The 23,222-nt window shown below is 40.1% G+C and overlaps 1 protein-coding gene across 5 annotated transcripts in view; it reads right to left on the reverse strand.

The window, feature by feature from the left end:
- LOC126252937 (RISC-loading complex subunit tarbp2-like) overlaps positions 1–23,222 on the reverse strand; it is a 108,347-nt gene that overhangs the window by 27,457 nt on the left and 57,668 nt on the right. For all 5 annotated transcript variants that reach the window (XM_049953936.1, XM_049953935.1, XM_049953934.1 and 2 more), the window contains one exon: positions 21,782–21,902. In XM_049953936.1, coding sequence (XP_049809893.1) covers positions 21,782–21,902 — 121 coding nt within the window. The remainder of the gene's footprint in view (positions 1–21,781; positions 21,903–23,222) is intronic.

Consider the following 23,222-nt stretch of genomic DNA (forward strand, 5'->3'; position numbering starts at 1 on the left):
GCAATTTGCAGTTGAAAGCTAATAACAATGTTGCCTACTTCTTATGCATACTCGACTATAGGTATGAACAACAATCTGGATAGAGAACTTCAATAACAGTCTTACAAAGATACTACTTGCATAAGCATCTTACAATGATATGTGATAAGAGAATATGTGCTGCAAACTGTCACTTCAGATACAATAGTTCTTAATCATACCAACAGTAGTCTGCAGAGAACATATCTGAAATTATGATTAAGGTGTTAGTTTGACGTAACTTTTTGAATCAATAACAGAAACTGAAATATTATTAGGGTATTTGTTTCTTGAAAGGGGACTGTGCATATTTTGAAACTACAATTAAAACATATGTATTACAAGCTGTGAAGGCATCAGCTCTGCAAACAATGGAAAAAATGCTTAGAAGTTTAAAATGGAGTTCAGAGATTACACAGAATTCTAGAGTACATACCACACTAGCCTCGTACTTTCACAAAATCAAAGATTAATTGCCACTTAAATATGTGCTTCGTTGAACTGTATCATATGGACACATGTATGCCAACGAACCAGTGGTGTGAAGTATTCATTGCAATACCGGAGATATCAGGAAACGTAGAAAGCAGTCTCAAGTATTTTCTCAAGATTTGTGATATTTAAAACTTTCCCGGAGTACATATTGTCCTACAAAACTACAGGAGAACTGTCGGATGTTTGTAACTTCCTGTTCTGGCGTAACCACAAACACTGATATGAAGAGGCGGGCACGCAAGGGCAGAGAAGGCTGTGAATAATTGGCGACCAATGGTGCACAGAATTGGACCGCGCCAGGTGCGCCCCCCTACAACAGTGTAATAGGGGAGAGAGAGTGGCAGATATGATACACAAGTTGGGATGGAAGTCATTAAAGCAAAGACTTTTTCATCGCAGTGAGATCTATTTACGAAATTTCAGTCACCAACTTTCTCTTCCGAATGCGAAAATATTTTGTTGAGCCCTACCTACATAGGTAGGAATGATCATCAAAATAAAATAAGAGAAATCAGAGCTCGAACAGAAAGGTTTAGGTGTTCATTTTTCCCGTGAGCTGTTCGGGAGTGGAATGGTAGAGAGATAGTATGATTGTGGTTCGATGAACCCTCTGCCAAGCACTTAAATGTGAATTGCAGAGTAATCGTGTAGATGTAGATGTAGATATAAACGCAGCTCCTACTAGCCTCAGCCGCACAGGATTGACCCGAGTCTGCAATGTGGTTAGTGCTACGCTGTCAGTATCAAGTGTTTCCTTGGACTCTGTGTATACCAAGAACTGTACTGTTTTCATGTCACCTCTCGGTAGCGACATTTGCTTTAAAGAAAGTATTGTCAACTCGCTTTCTTGAAATAAAACTACTAAGGTTATTTGTTTGAAATTGTTGCAATGCATTCCGAGAACGCCGCATTCCATAGGCACCCTATTAGCGACAAATGGGCAAGACCTCACCCTTCCTACCACAATATACCAGTGCAGAGTCTTCTGGCCATCTTCAGGTGATACTGGTGAAAATGCACTGAGCCTCTGGTATTTAAACTCCACCAGCAAACGCATCATGGATTTACCTGGTGTTGCGTGTGCACTACTTGAGCGCGTTTGATTCTGATGCGTCACACGCCCTCTGTGGTGAAAATTCGACACATTGATATCAATTTGATTGTCTTCCCATAATTCCATTACAGAACTATGCTGGCTATGGAGGACACAAAGTTTTTCAATGACTGGATTCTATGCCGAATTCAACTGAAAACTGCTGTCTCGATTAATAAGAGACTCACTGTCAGACAGTTGTATTTCCATGGATTCATTAATAATAGAACTCCAAAAGTCAGAAGTATGGGCTACAGTTTCTGTTTCACTGTAATTCATTACATGACCAGTGGAGATACAGTGTTCAGCAATGGCAGCGAAGGAGGTCTGTGTGAGTGGGCTTTCTATATACTGAATGGTCAAGTGAGCCATTGCTCTTACATCACCAAAATATCTAAAAACGGCAGGCAATCCTCCTCCTCCAACTCCAACTCCAACTCCATGGTAAATTTTATGTTTTCGTGTTTGGAGTTCAGATGTTGTAGGAACTCTAGTAGACGATCCAAACCATGAGATCGAACTATAAATGTATCAACAACATATCGCCAAAATACTGTTGGTTTAAAAGTGGTTGAAGCAAGTGCTCGCTCCTCAAAATCTGAAATCCATACAAGAAAACATAAAATTTACTATGATGGTGGAGAAGGAGAGTTTCCTGCCATTTTTAAACGTATTGGTGTGACGCAAGAGCGATGGCACACTTTGCCATTTAGTATATAGAAAGCCCACTCACACAGACCTTTACTTGCAAGCCACTACTTGCCATCATCCGGCACAAACTATGGGCGTTTTAAAGACCTTGATTCACTGAGCCCACGTCATCTCTGAAACTGATAATCTGTAAATGGAACACCTGCAGACTGTATTTCTTAAGAATGGTTATTCGTCCTAGCAAGTGGAGAGAGCGCTGTAGACCTGTAAATGACAGAGCAAAGAAGAGGAAGAGACCTTCAAAACAACTGCCTGTTTACCATATACTGGTAATATTTTAGTGCAAATAAGCATAATACTACGAAAATATAAGGTGAAAGCAATCTTTCGCCTTCCTGCAAACATTTCATCACTGTTGGGATCTGTCAGACAACCTATAGCTGCACAAGGCAGGTGTTTACAGGATTCTGTGCAAATGTAGCAAATCTTATATAGGGCAATCAATGCGTACTGTACAGGATCGCAATGTCGAACATCAGCAGCATACTCGCCTCCTTTAGCCTGCCATCGCTGAACATTGTATTTCCACTGGTCATGTAATGAATTACATGAGAGACAAAAATTGTAGCCCATACGTCTAACTTTCGGGGTTCTATTATTAATGAATCCATGGAAATATGACTGTCTGGCAGTGAGTCTTATTAATTGAGACAGTGGTTTTCAGTTGAATTTGGCATGGAATCCAGTAATTTAAAAACTTTGCGTCCTCCATAGCCAGCATAGTTTTGTCATGAAACTGCAGGTAGACAATCGTATTGATATTGATGCGGCAAGTTTTCACCACAGAGGGCGTGCGGCGCAGCAGAAGTGAACCCATTCAAGTACCACATGCGCAAGCCAAGTGAATCCACCATGCATGTGCTGGCGGGGCCTTAAATGCCAGAGCTTAGTGCGTTTTCACCAGTATCACCTGAAGATGGCCAGAAGACTGTGCCGAAATACTGTGGCAAGAAGTTACAAACATCCGGCAGTGCTCCCAAAATTTTGTGGAATAGTTCTCAAACTTTTTAAAAAAATTTTATACAAAATCTCTGAACTTTCTATGATCGCAAACAATACACAAAGTTAGATCTGATAACTAGTTTCAGTTGTTCACACAACTGTACTTAGGTCTGAAAGAAAAAACAGAAACAGAAAACTGCTTCAGACCAATTGTTAATAACATTACTTCTCCAAATTAAGAGTTGAACAAAGAGTTGAATAAGAAATTAAAAGAAGCATATGCTTTTCAGCTTCTTTCTGGTAGAATACAGTTATGAACTTTCAAAATTTTAAAAGACAGATCTTAAAATACCAGATGATGCAAAGCTAACATCTTTATAAACTACCATATTGTACACTAATGTCCCTATAAAAGAATGTTTACAGATTATTAAGGGTAACTTGCTGACAATAAGGAAGGCAAAGTCGTCGAACTGATGAAGCACTAGACTTAATGCTAAGTTACAACAATTTTGAATTTAATTGGAAAATTTATCATCAAAGAGATGGGCTCTCAGTGGGTACTAGCTCAGCAGGTATCTTATCAGAAACAAAACAGGCAATCTAGGGAACTAGTTTTTCCAAAAGTATAATATAATGAATGACAAAAGTGTATACTACAAACTTTATGTGAATGATATTCTGATTCTGTTTAAAAGTCACGAATATGACAAATAATTATGCCTCCTTGTTAAGTAGTAAGTACCCAAATAACTTTTTTTCTTTGTAACTAGAACAGAACAGTCACAGCTGTAGTTCACCAGCTACAGAATATTTTAACTGAGATAAAAATTACTGTCAGATGCACAAGAAAATCTTTATTTGGTTCACTTTACTGGTTTCAACAGTTTCAACTGGTAAAGTGAACCAAATAAAGGTTTCCTTGCAACTTTTTATGTTTGTTGAAAAATTCAGTTGCTTTTGCAGGTATTTCTTTTAAAACTGGCATGTTTTGCACTAACCACACATCTTCAGAATTTCTGTAAATTACCAATAACCTCTGTGTTCCATAAAGTTGTGACCATGAGCCTATCCAACCCCTGCAACAACTGACTTACGCAACTTATAAAAAGAACTACAAACCATCACACAAATCGCTTCCTGCTATGTTTATAGCTCTGCTCTGATTGATAATATCCTACGAAAAAAGAAAATGAATAAAATTACACCATTTCCATACTCTGGGCAACAGCAATCACTCAACAGTGTCAAAGCCTGATGGAAAATTCCATACCTTGGCAACATTTCAGACAGTGTTGCAAAAAGTCTCGCAGTTGGAGGCCTTCATTTTATAATACCATTAACGTATCAATATTATATATTGTCAATATTATGAAAAGAAAAATTCAGAGTAGGTATTAAAATCCATGGAGACGAAATAAAACTTTGAGGTTCGCCGATGACATTGTAATTCTGTCAGAGACAGCAAAGGACTTGGAAGAGCAGTTGAACGGAATGGACAGTGTCTTGAAAGGAGGATATAAGCTGAACATCAACAAAAGCAAAATGAGGATAATGGAATGTAGTTGAATTAAGTCGGGTGATGCTGAGGGAATTAGATTAGGAAATGAGACACTTAAAGTAGTAAAGGAGTTTTGCTATTTGGGGAACAAAATAACTGATGATGGTCGAAGTAGAGAAGATATAAAATGTAGACTGACAATGGCAAGGAAAGCGTTTCTGAAGAAGAGAAATTTGTTAACATCGAGTATAGATTTAAGTGTCAGGAAGCCGTTTCTGAAAATGTTTGTATGGAGTGAAGCCATGTATGGAAGTGAAACATGGACAATAAATAGTTTGGACAAGAAGAGAATAGAAGCTTTCGAAATGTGGTGCTACAGAAGAATGTTGAAGATAAGGTGGGTAGATCACATAACTAATGAGGAGGTATTGAATAGAATTGGGTAGAAGAGGAGCTTGTGGCACAACTTGACTAGAAGAAGGGATCGGTTGGTAGGACATGTCCTGAGGCATCAAGGGATCACAAATTTAGCATTGGAGGGCAGCGTGGAGGGTAAAAATCATAGAGGGAGACCAAGAGATGAATACACTAAGCAGATTCAGAAGGATGTAGGTTGCAGTAGGTACTGGGAGATGAAGAAGCTTGCACAGGATAGAGTAGCATGGAGAGCTGCATCAAACCAGTCTCAGGACTGAAAACCACAACAACAACAACAACATTATGAAAAGGATAGTTGCTACTCACCGTATAGTGGAGATGCTGAGTCAAGGTTACGCACAACAGAAAAAGACTGTCAAACAAAGCTTTTGGCCAAACAGGCCTGTGTGTGTGTGTGTGTGTGTGTGTGTGTGTGTGTGTGTGTGTGTGTGTGTGTGTGTGTGTGTTCGGATGATGACCTGTTACGCCGAAAGCTTTGTTTGACAGTCTTTTTATTGTGGCTATCTCCAGCTCAGCATCTTCACTATATGGTGAGTAGCAACTACCCTTTTTGTAAGATTGACATTATTCCATTCTAGATTTTCCATTGTCCAATAACATATCAAAATTTTTATTCAGTACTAAAGATAAAATGCAGCCTTTTGCACAGAGTGGTTTACATAAAAAGCAGTGTGAAAAAGTGTATATTGGTCAGTCCAGGCAGAGCTGTGGCAGTTAGGCTATATGAACTTTCAAGAAGGAGGGGGGGGGGGGGGGGGGTTGACCCTACTGAAAATAATGGAAATCAACAAACATAGAACACAGAATGCCATCCTAGTGTATGATTTCCATTTTCCCCGTTGTTAAATTAAGTTTCTGTTACAAATACTAGATTCAAACTGAAAATTGATTTTATTTCTCAACAATTGTTACACGTTTCTCTACATAAAATTCTTGTTTACCCCTTTCTTGGTTAACATAATTAGTGTAATATTTCGTTATGTAAGCATTTTGTCACTTCTGTATTTTCTATACAAATAATACCTGGTAAGACGCACATCGTGTTTATCTGTTTGTGATATTCAGTTGTCACCTGGTGATGACCAGTGAAGCCGAAAGCTGGTTCGTGACCAAATACATATAATTTTGCAGAACTTTAGGAGGAATTTTCCTTTCTAATATTATAATAAGAACTTGCCTTAGACCGCGTAAACCACACTAGTCACAAAGTAAACACTGAATGGAGTGTAACCACAATCATCAAACATAAAAATGGAAACCTGAAAAGAAACAATTTTTTGTAAAAATTCCTTCTATGACAGTTTACGTCTGGAATGAAAATTCTGTGTATATGGGCATGGAGGACCTAACTGGAAGGTAACAGTCAGTCACACTCACCAAATCATGGAGAAAATCTATGTGCTGATGGACTTGCAGTGAACAGGCATATCACACAATACTAAACAATAACCACACTATGCACCTGTTGGCTGTGTCAGCGAGCCGCGTACTGATCTAACATGAATGAACAGCTAATTGTAAGCACCAAGCAGTGCTGCTAGTTGTGCCTGGTATGTATCAACCATTTACATATTTGCTTGGCCACTGAGGAACCGGGTAATGAAATTTTTCAAAAGCTGGCATCATTGTGTCAACAAAATTATTGTTCTTAGTGACAAGTTGCTCAATGAGACTAAAATCTTATGAATGCTTCAAAAATTTGTTATTTCAAAGTCCTCTATTAGAGTTAACTTTTTACACTTAGTTGCCACATGAAGTATTTGTAAACAATCTATTGTTGGTTCAAGCCTGCTAATCATCAGATGTTCTGCAAACAAGGAATTATTCTTCACAGCCTGATTCCAGGAAGTAAGTAAGTGCTTACGAAAACACATTCTACCCACACATCCTGTTTTCCTGATGTATGCACGAGGACACTGGGTGCATGTCAATGTGTAGACTCCTAAATTCACAAAACCATCTCTGCTACATAGTTCATTATCGATAAGCTAATACTGAACCCAAGCCTAGGCGGAATAAGAGATTCTAATCCCATCCTTCTTAAGGAGACTTGCAAGCCTGTATGATGGGTTACCCACAAATGGTATGGTGATATACGTACACTCAGATGTATTGTGGAGCTTACTATTCATAATGGCTAATTTCAAGCAGTGCATCCTGTCTATAAGGCTGGAGTTGCATGCAATATATTTCGAATTACCAATTTCGAGTTTTAAAAATTCATGAATTAGTGGAATACTAGTCACATGATCACTCACTGACAAAAATAACCTGTGTTTATGAGCAGCAGGGTGACATGAGGATCACTCCTTGTGGGTCTGCAAAAAATGTCATATTTAATCAGGGTGTATACGCTGACATGGAAAAACAATTCCCGTATGTTTCCTGGTTAAAAATACACTTTCTCCCAGATGAAAATGCAATTTTTCCATGTTAAGTGACAGTTTACTTTCCCTTGCAATTGTAAAACATACCAATCATTTAAAGGGTTAAGGTTTTATGCACCGGCTTTAAACTCCCAGCACATTAATAAATTACCGTTAGCGGAAAAAAAGGAAAAATATTTGATTTGCAGCAACAAATACACTGCATATTTTCATATTACAAAACCATTAATTCGAATTCGACCAAACACAGCACGTTAGTTTCCGAAGCTTTGAAATCGAGATTGCGATGTGATTTTGTAAGCCAGTCATAGCAGATGTCACTATCTTGTCAGCCAATCACAGCAGATATTCAGAGCATGGGGCAACTGATGTAGTCACCCAATAGCAACATCACTAGCGTGACCACACAAATAGGAAAAGTTTATGGTTTCAATTAATATACATAGTGCAGGCACAAGAAAACCTGAGCTTTCTCATATAATATTTGTCTCTCAGATTAATAAGCTACAAGAAAAGCTAAGCTTTCACTTATGATGTTGGTCTTTTATGCGCGTGTTACACAAAGATGTCCCCGTAAAATTTTAACGACATAAACGTCGAGTTCTCTGCGCTCGAAATTCTTCTAAGTGGCTGATCCTCAAAGAGTTAAGTTTTAAATGAGAGTCAAACACAATGTGATTTAAGAAATTCATCGCACATTCTCATACGCAACATAATTCATCATGCATCAAAGAAAGTTTACATTGAAAGTGACACTTTTCAAGCCACCATTCACAATATTTTCCCGTGAATTATTAGAAACATATTCATTTCAAACATTCATCGCAAACAGTTTGTTGTTATGAAATATTGCATCGTCTTTCATCCTAAGGCCTTTAACACATTTTGCTGTTGGCAGGTGCTAATGTGTGCAGTGTGTTTCACTGCAAATGGCGCATTTCCCTTGCAACTCTGAAGTTTTACTTTATTTCTTTCTCTCATTCATGTTTTATTGCTGCAATATAATTCTGCAGTAGTGGGATTCAGTAACATTCTTTGTTAGACTATTAGTTCTTAGCAATCAAATTCTAAAAAATTCCATTGTTCCGGTTTTCTCCAGGAAGAAAAAATTCCCGGGTTTTTCTCGGTTGTTCCAGGGCGTACACACCCTCTTAACGCACGGTTCTACTCACTGAAGGTTTAAATCTATACAGTTCACTGACTGACTGGGCTCTATTACTTCATGTGTAAAAGATAGTTTAGGATGCAAGCCTAAAATAACTACGAGAGTATGAAACTTCCTGGCAGATTAAAACTGTGTGCCCGACCGAGACTCGAATTCGGGACCTTTGCCTTTCGCGGGCAAGTGCTCTACCATCTGAGCTACCGAAGCACGACTCACGGCCAGTCCTCACAGCCTTACTTCTGCCAGTATCTCGTCTCCTACCTTCCAAACTACGAGAGTATAATTACATCTTCAACCGGATGGTTAAAACTGAAAAAACATCAACATTCATTCATAACTGAAACAACATCAACATTCATATATCTACAGCAATAACTTACTTTTTGTGCAAGGTGAGATAATTGCACTCCAGACTAAATCATCTTACGCATGAACACCAGTAGTAAGTCACTGAAGTATTTGGATTTAAACCTTGAATTAGTAAAAGGGCACATCAAGTTTGACATTTTCCATAAACCCATTACAAGTGATTCTGTAATCCATGCAGCCCCATGTCACCGTGCAGCTCATAAACAGTTTCTTTCTGTCCATGTCTGATCAACAACTAGTACTCCAATACATCACGAATCTTTAAAACTTGAAATGGATAGTTTGAAATATATCTCATGGCTATAAAGTCAGTCTGGCAGATAGGATGCACCACACGAAATAAGCCAATATAAATAACAGGCTTCACAGTTCTCATAATCTTACATCACTTTGCCATTTGTGCGTTAACATATCACACAGGCTTTCAGGTCTCCCTAAGAAGGATGGGGTTAGACACTCTTATTCCATCAGGGAATGGGTTCAATATCAGTTTATCACAATGGACTGTCTAGTAGAGATCACTTTGTTAATTCTGAGCTCTACAAATTAACATGTGCCCAATGCTCTCATGCATACATCAGACAAACAGGATGTGTGGTTAGAACACATTCTTGTGAGCAAGAAAAATAATTTGCAGAGCACCTAATGGTTAGTAGACAAGAACCAACAACAGATTCTTCACAAATCCTTCACATGGCAACTAAGAGTAAAAGAGGAAACTGAAATAACGAACTTTCTGAAGCATTCAGAAGATTTGAGTCTCAATGAGCAACTTGCCATTAAGAACAAAATTTCTTATGACACTATGACAGCTTTACAAAAATTTTCAGTACCCGGTTCCTCTATGGTTAAGTACCTACCAGCAGGATTGCTGTTTGTCACCCACAATTATGACCTCATGCCGATTCCTTTCATTTTCAACTTCATATTTGTTTTCACTACCATTAAGGCACTATTTACTAACTATTAATTTACTTGAACTATGTAATCTAAACACTATATTGTACCATTGTTTTTAATTATCCTTCAATATGTAAATGTTGGCCACATACCTGGCACAACTAGCACCATCGTTGGGCACTTATGATCAGCTGGTCATTCGAGATGGACAAGTATGCATCTCACTGTCACAACCAACACTCTGTATAGCACAGTTACTATTTATTATTGTGCAATATGCCTGTAGACCCCAAGTTCATCCTCTCATTAGTTTTCTCCATGATTTGGTGAGTGCTATTATTACCTCTCAGTACAGAAAGTCCATCTGAGCAGTAATCCGTATTAGAATGAATTTTTATAGAAATTTATTTGCTCTCTCAGGCTTCCGTTTTTATATCTGATGACTGTGGTTATGCTCCATTCAGTGTCTACTTTTTGGCTAGTGCAGTTTACATGCCTAAAGCAAGTTCTTTTTATAAGTTTCTTAAGTCGATAGCTATATAGCAGGGGTTGGAAGGCTCAAAGTCACACAACTTTATGTGATATGTATGTATGTGTGTGTATGTATGTATATGTAAAAACAAAGATGATGTGACTTACCAAACGAAAGCGCTGGCAGGTCGATAGACACACAAACACAAAATTCAAGCTTTCGCAACAAACTGTTGCCTCATCAGGAAAGAGGGAAGGAGAGGGAAAGACGAAAGGATGTGGGTTTTAAGGGAGAGCGTAAGGAGTCATTCCAATCCCGGGAGCGGAAAGACTTACCTTAGGGGGAAAAAAGGACGGGTATACACTCGCGCGCACACACACACATATATCCATCCACACATATACAGACACAAGCAGACATACTTAAAGACAAAGCCCAAACTCTCTGTCTTTAAATATGGCTGCTTGTGTCTGTATATGTGTGGATGGATATGTGTGTGTGTGCGCGCGAGTGTATACCCATCCTTTTTTCCCCCCTAAGGTAAGTCTTTCCGCTCCCGGGATTGGAATGACTCCTTACCCTCTCCCTTAAAACCCACATCCTTTCGTCTTTCCCTCTCCTTCCCTCTTTCCTGATGAGGCAACAGTTTGTTGCGAAAGCTTGAATTTTGTGTGTATGTTTGTGTGTCTATCGACCTGCCGGCGCTTTCGTTTGGTAAGTCACATCATCTTTGTTTTTAGATATATTTTTCCCACGTGGAATGTTTCCCTCTATTATATTAATATGTATGTATGTATGTTATTAATTCACAGATCTTCTCAAGATGTGTTTCTAGTGCAAAATGCGTCAATTTTAAAACACAAACCTGCAACATGGACTGCCTTTTCATTTGAAAATTGTGTTACTGTTGTTGTACCAAGCTGGAAATTGAGTGGAGAAACGTATTTAGAACAGAACTGCTCTGTTAGTTACCTAGGTTTGGTTACCACTAGGGAAAGAAACACGCACGTATATGGACAGTATTGTGAAAAGGGTAGATTGCTATTCACCATACAGAGGATATGTTGTGTCGAGGAAAGCACAACAGAAAGATTGCTACATGTGTGGGCTTTCAGCCAAAGGGCCTTCCAAACACACACACACACACACACACACACACACACACACACAATGACCACTGTCTTGGACCACAGCACTATGCCTAACCATAATGACAGTAGGTAGTCCACAAACAGATCTCCTGTGCCATTTCCCCCCTACACCACAATCTTCCCACCATCCCCATGAACCAGCCACAAAGGAGTGCCCCTTCATCACCCATTACCACACCAGACTGGAAAAACTGAACTACATCCTTTGCCAGAGCTTTGATTAACTATCATCATGTACTGAAATGAGGGACATCCTATCCAAAATCCTTCCCACTCCACCTAAAGTGGTGTTCCATCACCCATCCAACCTTCATAACATCCTAGTCCATCCTTACGCCACTCCAAATCCTAATCCCTTGCCACACAGATTGTATCCCTGTGGAAGACCCAGGTGCAGGACCTGTCCTATCCAGTCCTGTCACGGGCATATCCTAACCCATCAGAAACAAGGACAACTGAGAAAGCAGCAATGTCATACACCAGCTCTGCTGCAATCATTGCACAGCCTTTTATATTCGTATGACTACCAACCAGCTGTAAACCAGGAAGAATGGCCACCGCCAAATTGTGAGAAGAGAGCAGTAGACCACTCTGTGGCATAGCATGCAGCTGAACATAACACACTTGATTTTAATGGCTGTTTCACTGCCCAAGCAATTTGGATCCTCTCCTCCACCAATAGCTTTTCTGAACTGCACAGATGGCAGTTATCCTTACAAGACATTCTCTGCCCATGAAATTATCATGTCCTCAACCTACAGTAACATACTGTCCCCACACCCTCCACCCAACAGTTTCCATGCCCTCTGTCATATCACCTCCTCCCTATTGTTGTCTCCATATCTCCCATCCTCCATGTGCCGCTCTGTGCCAATGCAGCCATCCATCTTTCTCCGCAGCGCCACAGCCCCTCGACACTGAATCTGTTGGCAGTCTACTCCCTGCACACTCCACCAGACTTTATACTCCAATCTGCAGTTTTCACTGTTTGAATCTTCAAATGTGATTACCTCAAATTACTACAGGAAATAGAGAGAGAGAGACTATTCTATTTTGGATTCTTTATTCCATCATTTTCTGGTCATCAGGGCTTTTGATATCTTCCACAGAGGGTACTTAACAACTATACAACATAATAAAGGATGTCAGATTTAATCTGAGTACCAGTGCAATGCAAGCCCATTTTCAATGCACCTCCACTATGTCGTTATTTTTTAGGGCCTTATATGCTTGCGTTTCAAAACTGTATGCAAAATACTAACGCGAATTCTTTACAGATGAATGGAAAAACTGATGGAAACCGACCTCGGGGAAGATCAGTTTGGATTCCGTAGAAATGTTGGAACACATGAGGCAATACTGACCCTACGACTTATATTAGAAGAAAGATTTAGGAAAGGCAAACCTACGTTTCTAGCATTTGTAGACTTAGAGAAAGCTTTTCACAATGTTGATTGGAATACTCTCTTTCAAATTCTGAAGGTGGCAGGGGTAAAATACAGGGACCGAAAGGCTATTTACAATTTGTACAGAAAGCAGATTGCAGTTATAAGAGTCGAGGGGTATGAAAGGGAAGCTGTGGTTGGGAAGTGAGTGAGACAGGGTTGTAGCCTATCCCCAATGTTATTCAATCTGTATATTGAGCAAGCAATAAAGGAAACAAAAGAAAAGTTCAGAGTAGGTATTAAAATCCATGGAGAAGAAATAAAAACTTTGAGGTTCGCCGATGACATTGTAATTCTGTAAGAGACAGCAAAGGACTTGGAAGAGCAGCTGAACGGAATGGACAGTGTCTTGAAAGGAAGGTACAAGATGAACATCAACAAAAGCAAAACGAGGATAATGGAATGTAGTCGAATTAAGTCGGGTGATGCTGAGGGAATTAAGATTAGGAAATGAGACACTTAAAGTAGTACAAGATTTTTGCTATTTGGGGAGCAAAATAACTGATGATGGTCGAAGTAGAGAGGATATAAAATGTAGACTGGCAATGGCAAGGAAAGCGTTTCTAAAGAAGAAAAATTTGTTAACATGGAGAATAGATTTAAATGTCAGGAAGTCGTTTCTGAAAGTATTTGTATGGAGTGTAGCCATGTATGGAAGTGAAATGTGTACGATAAATAGTTTAGACAAGAAGAGAATAGAAGCTTTCGAAATGTGTTGCTACAGAAGAATGCTGAAGATTAGATGGGTAGATCACATAACTAATGAGGAGGTATTGAATAGCATTGGGGAGAAGAGGAGCTTGTGGCACAACTTGACTAGAAGAAAGGATCGGTTGGTAGGACATGTTCTGAGACATCGAGGGATCACCAATTTAGTATTGGACGGCAGCGTGGAGGGTAAAAATCGTAGAGGGAGACCAAGAGATGAATACACTAAGCAGATTCAGAAGGATGTAGGCTGCAGTAGGTACTGGGAGATGAAGAAGCTTGCACAGGATAGAGTAGCATGGAGAGCTGTATCAAACCAGTCTGAGGACTGACGAAGACAACAACAACAACAACAACAACAACAACAACAGCAACCACAACAACAACAACAACAACAACAACAACAACAACAGCAACCACAACAACAACAACAACAACAACAACAACAACATCTAGCTTTTGGGTGGTTTAAAACATGGCCTTTCTAATGAAAACAGCTTAAGAGTTTGCAGAACACTCTTTTATAAAAGTTGATCAAAAATAGCCGTTTTGGGATTTTTAAAAAATTGTCAACTTTGCCCTCAATTATTGCATTATTGGAAAATATTAGGAGAATGAAATTTTATATTCTGAAACTTTGTATTGGTACATTGTCATGTGCAGTTTCAGTTGTATCCTGTAATTACTTTCTGAGATACAAAAAGCTGACCTTCAGATTTTTTTGTGCACATAATTTTTCAGTCGACTTTGCTTCAAATTATTGATATGCAAATCATTCTTCAAAGATTTTTATTATTATTATTATTATTTTGCTTAAGAGAGCACAAGAAGCTGTACAAGATGGTATATTTTTATTTCCTCCAAGAAAATATTGCTGGAGATGATATGTCTCAAAGTTGCTGAAAACTCACTGGGGCACTGTTGATACTTGCATTATGGGGTCACACAAATGACTATATCTCTGCAAGTATTGAACTGGTGAAAGTAAACATTTTTCCAATGTTCGCTGGGAACATGTGCGAATGATCAAATAAAAATTTCAGCAAAATCCACGACGGTCATGCAGGAACTTTTTCCCAAAATTAGACCACTTTGCACGGAATGGCCCTGCTGCATCTTCAGCGTACACAATTTTCTGAAGTCAAAGTGTCCATACTGAAGACAACCTTGTAAAGGTAGTCCATTACGGAAAGCCATAATTCCATGACTACTGATCTCACTAGCATCTTCCACAGATATTGCGATCCACATTGCAAGAAACTGTCATTAAGCAGCTGCTGCTCAAGAGTGTGTGTTCAAAAAAACTTGATACCTAAACACAAAGAGAATCACTTTATGAGGTTCACTGACATTTCTGCAGCAGTACCTTAATGATGGCAAAGAATTCCTCCACAGGAATGTCACAGGTGATGAGACATGGGTTGCTCACTTTACCCCAGTGATCTTGCTCCCATCTATTTCCATTTCTTCTTGCACCCTAGACAATATTTTCACAATGATGATGAGCTGAAGACAACTGTCATGTGCTGGTTCCATTCCCAGACAGTAAACTACTATGACACAGGAGTACCCAAGTTGATCCCATAGTATTATGAGCATTCAAACATTGTTGTATCTGTTGCCAACAAAGTTTTTCAGGTAACTATGTTTTCTTCTTTTTAAAAAAGTAAAGAAACCTCATACCAGTGAAAAGGTTGGCTAGAAGACTTCAGTATAAGGACATTTTAACAGCTTTGTGGTTGTGTTTATATTATTACCATACATTCTCCACAGCTGCCTTTGTTTGAACACAGCCTGTTGGGTGTACGATGTCTGTTTTGCCTAGCCCAGTTCCAATTTCAGTGACTTCCTTGCATGAAGCTTCACTGTAGATTACCATCAGCTGTTTATTTTTATGCTCAGTGGTACCAGTTTCGATCAGCAGACCATTATCAAGCCAAAGCAAAGCGTAACCAACTTATTACAACAACATTTGAAGTGAACAACTTGATACGCACACAAAATGTATGATTGGCTTGTGTGCATCTCCTACATTTACTTCAAACAGTGAAAAATCCAGGATGTAATGTAAGAATATTATGAAAAGGATAGTTGCTACTCATCATATAGCAGAGATACTGGGTCACAGATAGCACAAAAACACACTCACACAATAAGCTTCGGCCAACAAGAACTTTCTCAAACACAAACACAAACACAAACACACACACACACACACACACACACACACACACACACACACACATGATCATAGTCTCTGGCAGCTGAAGCCAGCTGCCAGGATTGAGGTAGAGTGTGAGTGTGAGTGTGTGAGTGTGTGTGTGTGAGAGAGAGAGAGAGAGAGAGAGAGAGAGAGAGAGAGAGAGAGAGGTAGGTTTATTTTTGACACAGGCCTTGTTGGCCAGAAGCTTATTGTGTGACAGTCTTTTAGTTGTGCCTACCTGCGACTTAGCATCTCCACTATATGGTAAATAGCAACTACCCTTTTCATAATATTTCTAAATATCTTTGTCTTTTGGAGATTATTTTGGAACAGAATCTATATTTTTCTACCCACATCGAAGTTGTCCACTTCAAATGTTGTACTGGCACGCTGATTAAGCTTTGCTTCACCTTGATAATGGTCTACTGTTTGAAACTGGTAGCACTGAGCTTTAAACTAAACGGGTGAAGGCCATCTACAGTGATATTTCACAATTATTTGACAGCTGTTAAGCCCCACCTTATAACAAATTTCAACTTATTTGCATCCTCTGTCTGAAATGAGTATCCAAATCATGATGTGGTCACTGGAGCATGAATCCTTTTATCACCTCCCTCTGACTTGTGCCTGCAAGGGAAGGAGAGAGAGTAACAAGAATGTAATACCTGACAATGGCCCTTAACAATGCTGAAGTGCACTCTTGATCTGTGTTATGAACATACAGGTTGCCAGTCACAGTGGCCAAGCGGTTCTAGGCGCTTCAGTCCGGAACCACGCAACTGCTATGGTTGCAAGTTCGAATCCTGTCTCAGGCACGGATGTGTGTTATGTCCTTACGTTAGTTAGGTTTACGTAGTGCTAAGTTCTAGGGGACTGATGACCTCAGATGTTAAGTCCCATAGTGTTCAGAGCCATTTGAACTTACAGGTCTCCCAACATCACAAAGCCGTTCAAAAGCTTGACAACTGAGACAAGAGGTACTACACCAGAACCTTATATGACCTAAAATCTCCACAACTAAGAAATGGTTAAAAGAACTGTGGGATGAACACCTGAAGCCTGACCTCTCCTCAATTTGATAAATTAAAAAAAAAAAAAACAATTAGCACGCATGACACATCCACTGCCATGGCCACTGCTTTAGCTGGCATGCGACATTTGACAAACTCTCAACAGCAGCTGTGGCAGTGAAAGGAAAATGGTTGGGAGGTAGATATTGTTAATAAAACGGTCTACTTATTGCTCAGCTGTCTCTATATTCATTATATCTCTGCCTTCACCAAGGTAAGCTTTCACTGGTGCTGCATTATTATTCCCTCCTGTTGTTGCTTTCCCATCCTAGTGTACCCCTTGCCCCTCACTTTCCTTCTCCCATTCTACTTGTTTAACAGTCTCTCTGTTGCGCCCTTCTGCATCTCACCATATGCACTATATGGTGAGTAGCAATCTATCCTTCATAATATTGTCTGTATAACAATAAAAAGTTTTCATCTTATACACTCTGTGGAGGAGTGAATGAAGAGTGCTGTGCAGAGTGAATCTTTAAATCTTAAGTGATTATGACAGAATTATCACGAACCTGATATTGTGCAATTATGGAGTACATCATATACACTTTGTGAATGGCATAATGCAAAAATGCTGATATTTGCACCAAGAAAATACCATCTTTAATCCTGTCCTTCATAAACAAATTTATTTTAATTTTAATTTTTTTTTTTTTTTTTTTGCAAAATACATTAGTTTATTTAAGGCTTATGACTCAGGTGACGTACCTAGTTACATGAGTGCAAATACAATGCTCATGGGTCACAGTTTATCTCATTCACTTAGGGGATAGCTTGTTTTGGAGCTGGGAAATAGTCTGCCTTGACTTAACACTTTGAATGTCAAAGTTTCAATCAATCATTACTCCATACTGGTGCCAGTACTGTGAGAGCACCGATTCATCGGTACCCTGATTGCTTTTGTTTAGCTTGTGAAATTTACCTCTAGATGTCACTAGCATGCTCAGTACTGATGCTCAACATGTTTGTTTCTATGCACATTGACAGTTATCGACTTCTGAGTGTCATTACAGGGAAATAGTGACAATCTATAACTCTGCTACTACATTGTTCGTTTGTTGACATCATGCTTTGTAATAGTTGTCTACATTTTGTTATGTCATCCGACATTTTTGTTTTTGTGCAGTACAGTTGTTTCATATTGTTTTCATTTTTCTTTAAGTTCAATGTTTTCAGTTTGTATATTTCATTCACTTTTGCAATTTGTTTTTTAAAAATGTGTCCAACAATGAAATTTGTGAGTTATTCCAAAACAGTAGTTATACAGAGCATTTTGTGAATGCAGCAGGGGTTCAGAAAGTGACAGTGATGTTCTTGCTGGAATATAGATGGAAAGTGAAGACAGAATGGAAAATACGCAGTACACTGAAGTGACTGTACCTGAAACACCACAGCCGCTACCACATCAATTTCATGAGGCGCCTGGACCAAAGCATATGCCATCACTAGGATCTACTGCACCTGAATATTTCAATTTGTTTTCCACTACTGTATTACCTCAACTGGAAATGGAAATGAAGTCCCATGCTTCTTGACAGAGCATACGGAAATAATGCGGGAGACCTGCACCGCAGTACTAATGGAGGTGGTTTGCCCATGCCTTCCTTCGACCATAATAGGGATGAATGATGATGATGATGGAAGATGACACAACAACATCCAGTCATCTCGGGGCAGGTGAAAATCAATGACCCCACAGAGAATCGAACCCAGGACCACGTGCTGGGGAAGCAAGAACGCTACTGCGAGACCACGAGCTACGGACCTTATTTCAAATGTCACAAAAAATATATAAAAAAATCATTCATCTACGCAATTTAAATTGAAACATGCTGCTACTTTGTCCAGCTCATATAAAAAATGGAAGAATGTCATGACAGACGAGGTAAAAGGTTTCATTAGCACACTTACTGAATATGGGACTTGATGAAAGACCAACATCCTCCTCATACTGGAGCACAAAACCATCTAATGCATTTCCATGGTTTGGTAAGGTGTATTGTGCTCGAAAACACAAGTGTTAGGTGATAACTACATACATCAGTTAGATTGTAATGTACGTACCAATTATTACAATTATTATCTCTGTAAATAATATTAAAAATTTCATTCTTTCTATGTCATTTTATTTGGAAATTTGTATAGATTTTATGTATATTAGTGAGCTTTCTTAAAATCACGTGTAGTGTTAATTACACAGAAAGAAAATCAAATTTATATTATCTAAAAAAATGCTTTTTATTTCATCACTTGTAAACAATTAACACAGCAATATGGCAATCTGGGTACATCATAATAAATTACATACTTTTGTGGGTAAGTGGTATTTTTTCATGGTTTTAAATCAAATGCAGCATGATATAAGACAATTTAAGTAGAACACTGCATGGCAGTTTAAAGATATTTGACATTTTTATCATCCATCACTCAAAACAACTGACTGCAAAAGGGGTAAGTATCGAGGAGACAGGATCTAATTTTCAGAAAGTAAGAATGTACCAGGAGTGGCTCTGAATGTGTTTATGAAAGTTTATTTGGTTTTGCCTTTTTTTTATTACTTGTCTCAACATCACATGGCACCATTTTGATTAGAGACACTAGTTTGATAATGACTAAATAAATGTGTAATATTTTGGTTCCTCACAAATAATTGCTGAATACTGTGTGAACATTTGACTACCATCAAACAGACTCTGTTGTGATTTCTTATTAGAAAGTTGTTGGTTCGATACAGATACTGACTGCTAATGAGTGTTTCGTATGAATGAACCAAAGAGTGAAGGAATAGATGAACATGTACAATGAACTGTGCATCAGATATTATCCTTGTTATAGTATGGATTTGTGGCAGTTGTGTGGTACTTTTCTATTTGAAAACACGTTTCGGTTATTTTTCCAAGCACTTTCCTCATGTAGTTATTGAACCTAGACATTATGTGTAGAACAACAATGTAGCCAGTTTCCAGCAGTTTTTCTTCACTAAGAAACTCAATCAGGCTGAAGGCGTGTGGAGATTACTGTGGTTAACTGAACAATGAGCATAAACTCAACCACACCACCAGAAGCAGCCCTAATATCTGGTAGTCTCACGGTACCAGATATGGGCTGGAAGATGGATACTGCTGGGTAGTACAATGCATATCAGTCAATGCCTATTGTATTATTGCTGTAGTCAGGGGACACTGTCCTGAAGAAGCATCAGAAATCTTATCTAAGTGCCACAACTTTCTAACTGGGTGGTAACTTAAACGTCATGATGTAGATCGCATTAATAGGCAGCACAAATGACTTGATGCACCTGACTAACTCAACCAAAAGAATGCCTTTGTATTATCACAACAATGTTATTATGATGTCCTCAGTGCACAGGTATGGTTTGGCTATGAGTGTTACCATGTCCCCTCTTCTTTGCCACTCCATAATTTGAGGGAAGAAGACTTTTTTGGAATCCCTAATCATCCTAAATGTTGTAAATAGTCTTCACGGGTTTGCCACTGGATCACATTGTGCAAATTCTACAATATTTGCTCGGAGTAACTATCTGACATCTTCAGGTGGTTCAACCTTGCTGGTGGCTAGGAACCACTGATGGTATCCACACATAAATGCCACAATTCTAGAACACGTGCACGAAGAATGTGCAGGCGGTAGTGCATTACGTATGTTAGTTCATAGAGCAAATGTGGTATCTGATCCTGTATCCCCATTGAGTGGAATACAACAATTGGAGACAGTGTTCCGACAAAACGGTTATTCTGAGAGATACGTAATGCATTCAGGCCCAGGCGAGTTCCATCTGTGCAGCAGAATTAAGATATGAAGACACCCATCACTTTGGCCTTTTTGACATATTTTGGTGCCATGTCGTCAAGAATCTCCTCAGAAGATATGGCATTAAGTGTGTTTTTCAACCATCTGCAAAACTGAGAAACCTGTTGGGTTCGGTCAAGGAAGATCTTGGCCTGAGGAAATGTGGTGTGTACAAGATTCCCTGTCAATGTGGGGGCAGCATATATAGGCCAGACATGTCTCACAGTACAAGAATGCTGCGATGAAGATCAGCGTCATACATGCCTTCGCCAACCGGATCAGTCAGCAATTGAGGAACACTGTCTAAATACAGGACATCGCATGATTCATGAAAAGACTAAGAGAGAGAGAGAGAGAGAGAGAGAGAGAGAGAGAGAGTGTGTGTGTGTGTGTGTGTGTGTGTGTGTGTGTGTGTGTGTGTGTGTAGGAAGAGATCTGGCAGTGGCTAGCTTATTTTCATCTAATTCATCAATGTTAAAATTTACTGTGGGGACTACAATAATATGTAAATTTGGTGGCTGTGTGTGGCACAAACCTTTCATGTATTATGGACAGTGAAGTAACCTACTTGAGAATGCATACTTCAGAAGTGAATATTTTAAAAGGATAAATTTCTCAATCATTTTTAGTTTTTGCTTTGCTACTGTTTACACCTCAAATCCTAAAATAAACCAGTAAATTTCATAAGAATGTTATGACGGATATCAGTTTAAGTAGCCACCATATGACTCCTATTTTTTTATATTTCCAACATACCTCACCATAAAACAAATTAATGAGTAAATTTTAAGAATGTTTAATCCTATTTCATACCACACTGAAAGTCAGTACTTCACCGAAAAGTCTGCGACAAACATAACTGATATCTACATTTTTAACTGAAAAAAAAAAGTAACAACAACATACCACAGAGGAGGAACTCGACCCACAGGGACTGATCCTCGGTCTGGGTTCCCAGCTTCTCTAATCAAATCCATAAGATTCTTGGCAGCGGAGTGTTTTGCTTCTTGCTTGGTTTTACCATCACCTAGGTGAAAATAAATATATGTGTTCCATAAATCAATATGCAATAACATGCTCTTTGCTTTTCAGAAGCTAGCTTTACAATTAGTAAACACATCACAAACTGAGCTCAAAAAGTAAACGAAATCCGAAATTTATTCAATGTCTAAGCATGAACAAGTAGTGAAAGTCACCAACTGTACTGCAAACAATAGATCTGTAGATTTATTTCAAGAAGTGGGAGGTGGGGCACTGGTGAGTTGAAAATAAATATATGTGTTCCATAAATCAATATGCAATAACATGCTCTTTGCTTTTCAGAAGCTAGCTTTACAATTAGTAAACACATCACAAACTGAGCTCAAAAAGTAAACGAAATCCGAAATTTATTCAATGTCTAAGCATGAACAAGTAGTGAAAGTCACCAACTGTACTGCAAACAATAGATTTGTAGATTTATTTCAAGAAGTGGGAGGTGGGGCACTGGTGAGTGGACACACACACACACACACACACACACACACACACACACACACACACACACAGACCGGTGGAGCAGGGTGGGGTGACCGGTAGTTTGGGGGGAGGGGGGTGACCGGTAGTTTGGGGGGCCGGTAGTGGGGGTGCGCCAGTAGTGGGGGTGCGCCAGTAGTGGGGGAGGGGGAGCACCGGTGGTGGGAGGGACCGGTAATTGGGGAGGGGGGGACCGGAAGTGGAGGACCAGCGGGAAGGGGGGACCGGCGAGAGGGGGGGGACGGTGGGGGGCGGGAGGGGGGGACGGTGGGGGGGGGCGGTGGGGAGGGTCCGGGAGGAGTGACTGGGGGAGGGGGATGCCGGTGCGGGGGTGACCGGTGGGTGGTGGTGACCGGTGCGGGGTGGTGACCGGTGGGGGGTGGGGGGCGGGAGGGGCGTGACCGGTGGGGGGTGGGGGGCGGGAGGGGCGTGACCGGTGGGGGGTGGGGGGCGGGGGAGCGTGACCGGTGGGTGTGGGGGGCGGGGGAGCGTGACCGGTGGGGTGTGGGGGCGGGGGCGTGACCGGTGGGGTGGGGGCGGGGGGGCGTGACCGGTGGGGGTGGGGGGCGGGGGGTGTTGGGGGCGGGGGGGCGTGGTCGGTGGGGGTGGGGGCGTGACCCGTGTGGGGTGGGGGGCTGGGGGCGTGACTGGTGGGGGGCGTGACCAGTGGGGGGGAGTGACTGGTGGGGGGTGACCGGGGGGGGACTGCGATTGGGGGAACCGGTGGGGGGGGACTGGGATTGGGGGGACTTGTGGGGGGGCGACCGGTGAGGATGAGATTCGGTCCCACAATGATGATAGAAACTGTCCATCATAGTGTCACGTATCCATT

The sequence above is a fragment of the Schistocerca nitens genome, chromosome 4 (genome assembly GCF_023898315.1).
Source record: "Schistocerca nitens isolate TAMUIC-IGC-003100 chromosome 4, iqSchNite1.1, whole genome shotgun sequence".
Lineage (NCBI taxonomy): Eukaryota > Metazoa > Arthropoda > Insecta > Orthoptera > Acrididae > Schistocerca > Schistocerca nitens.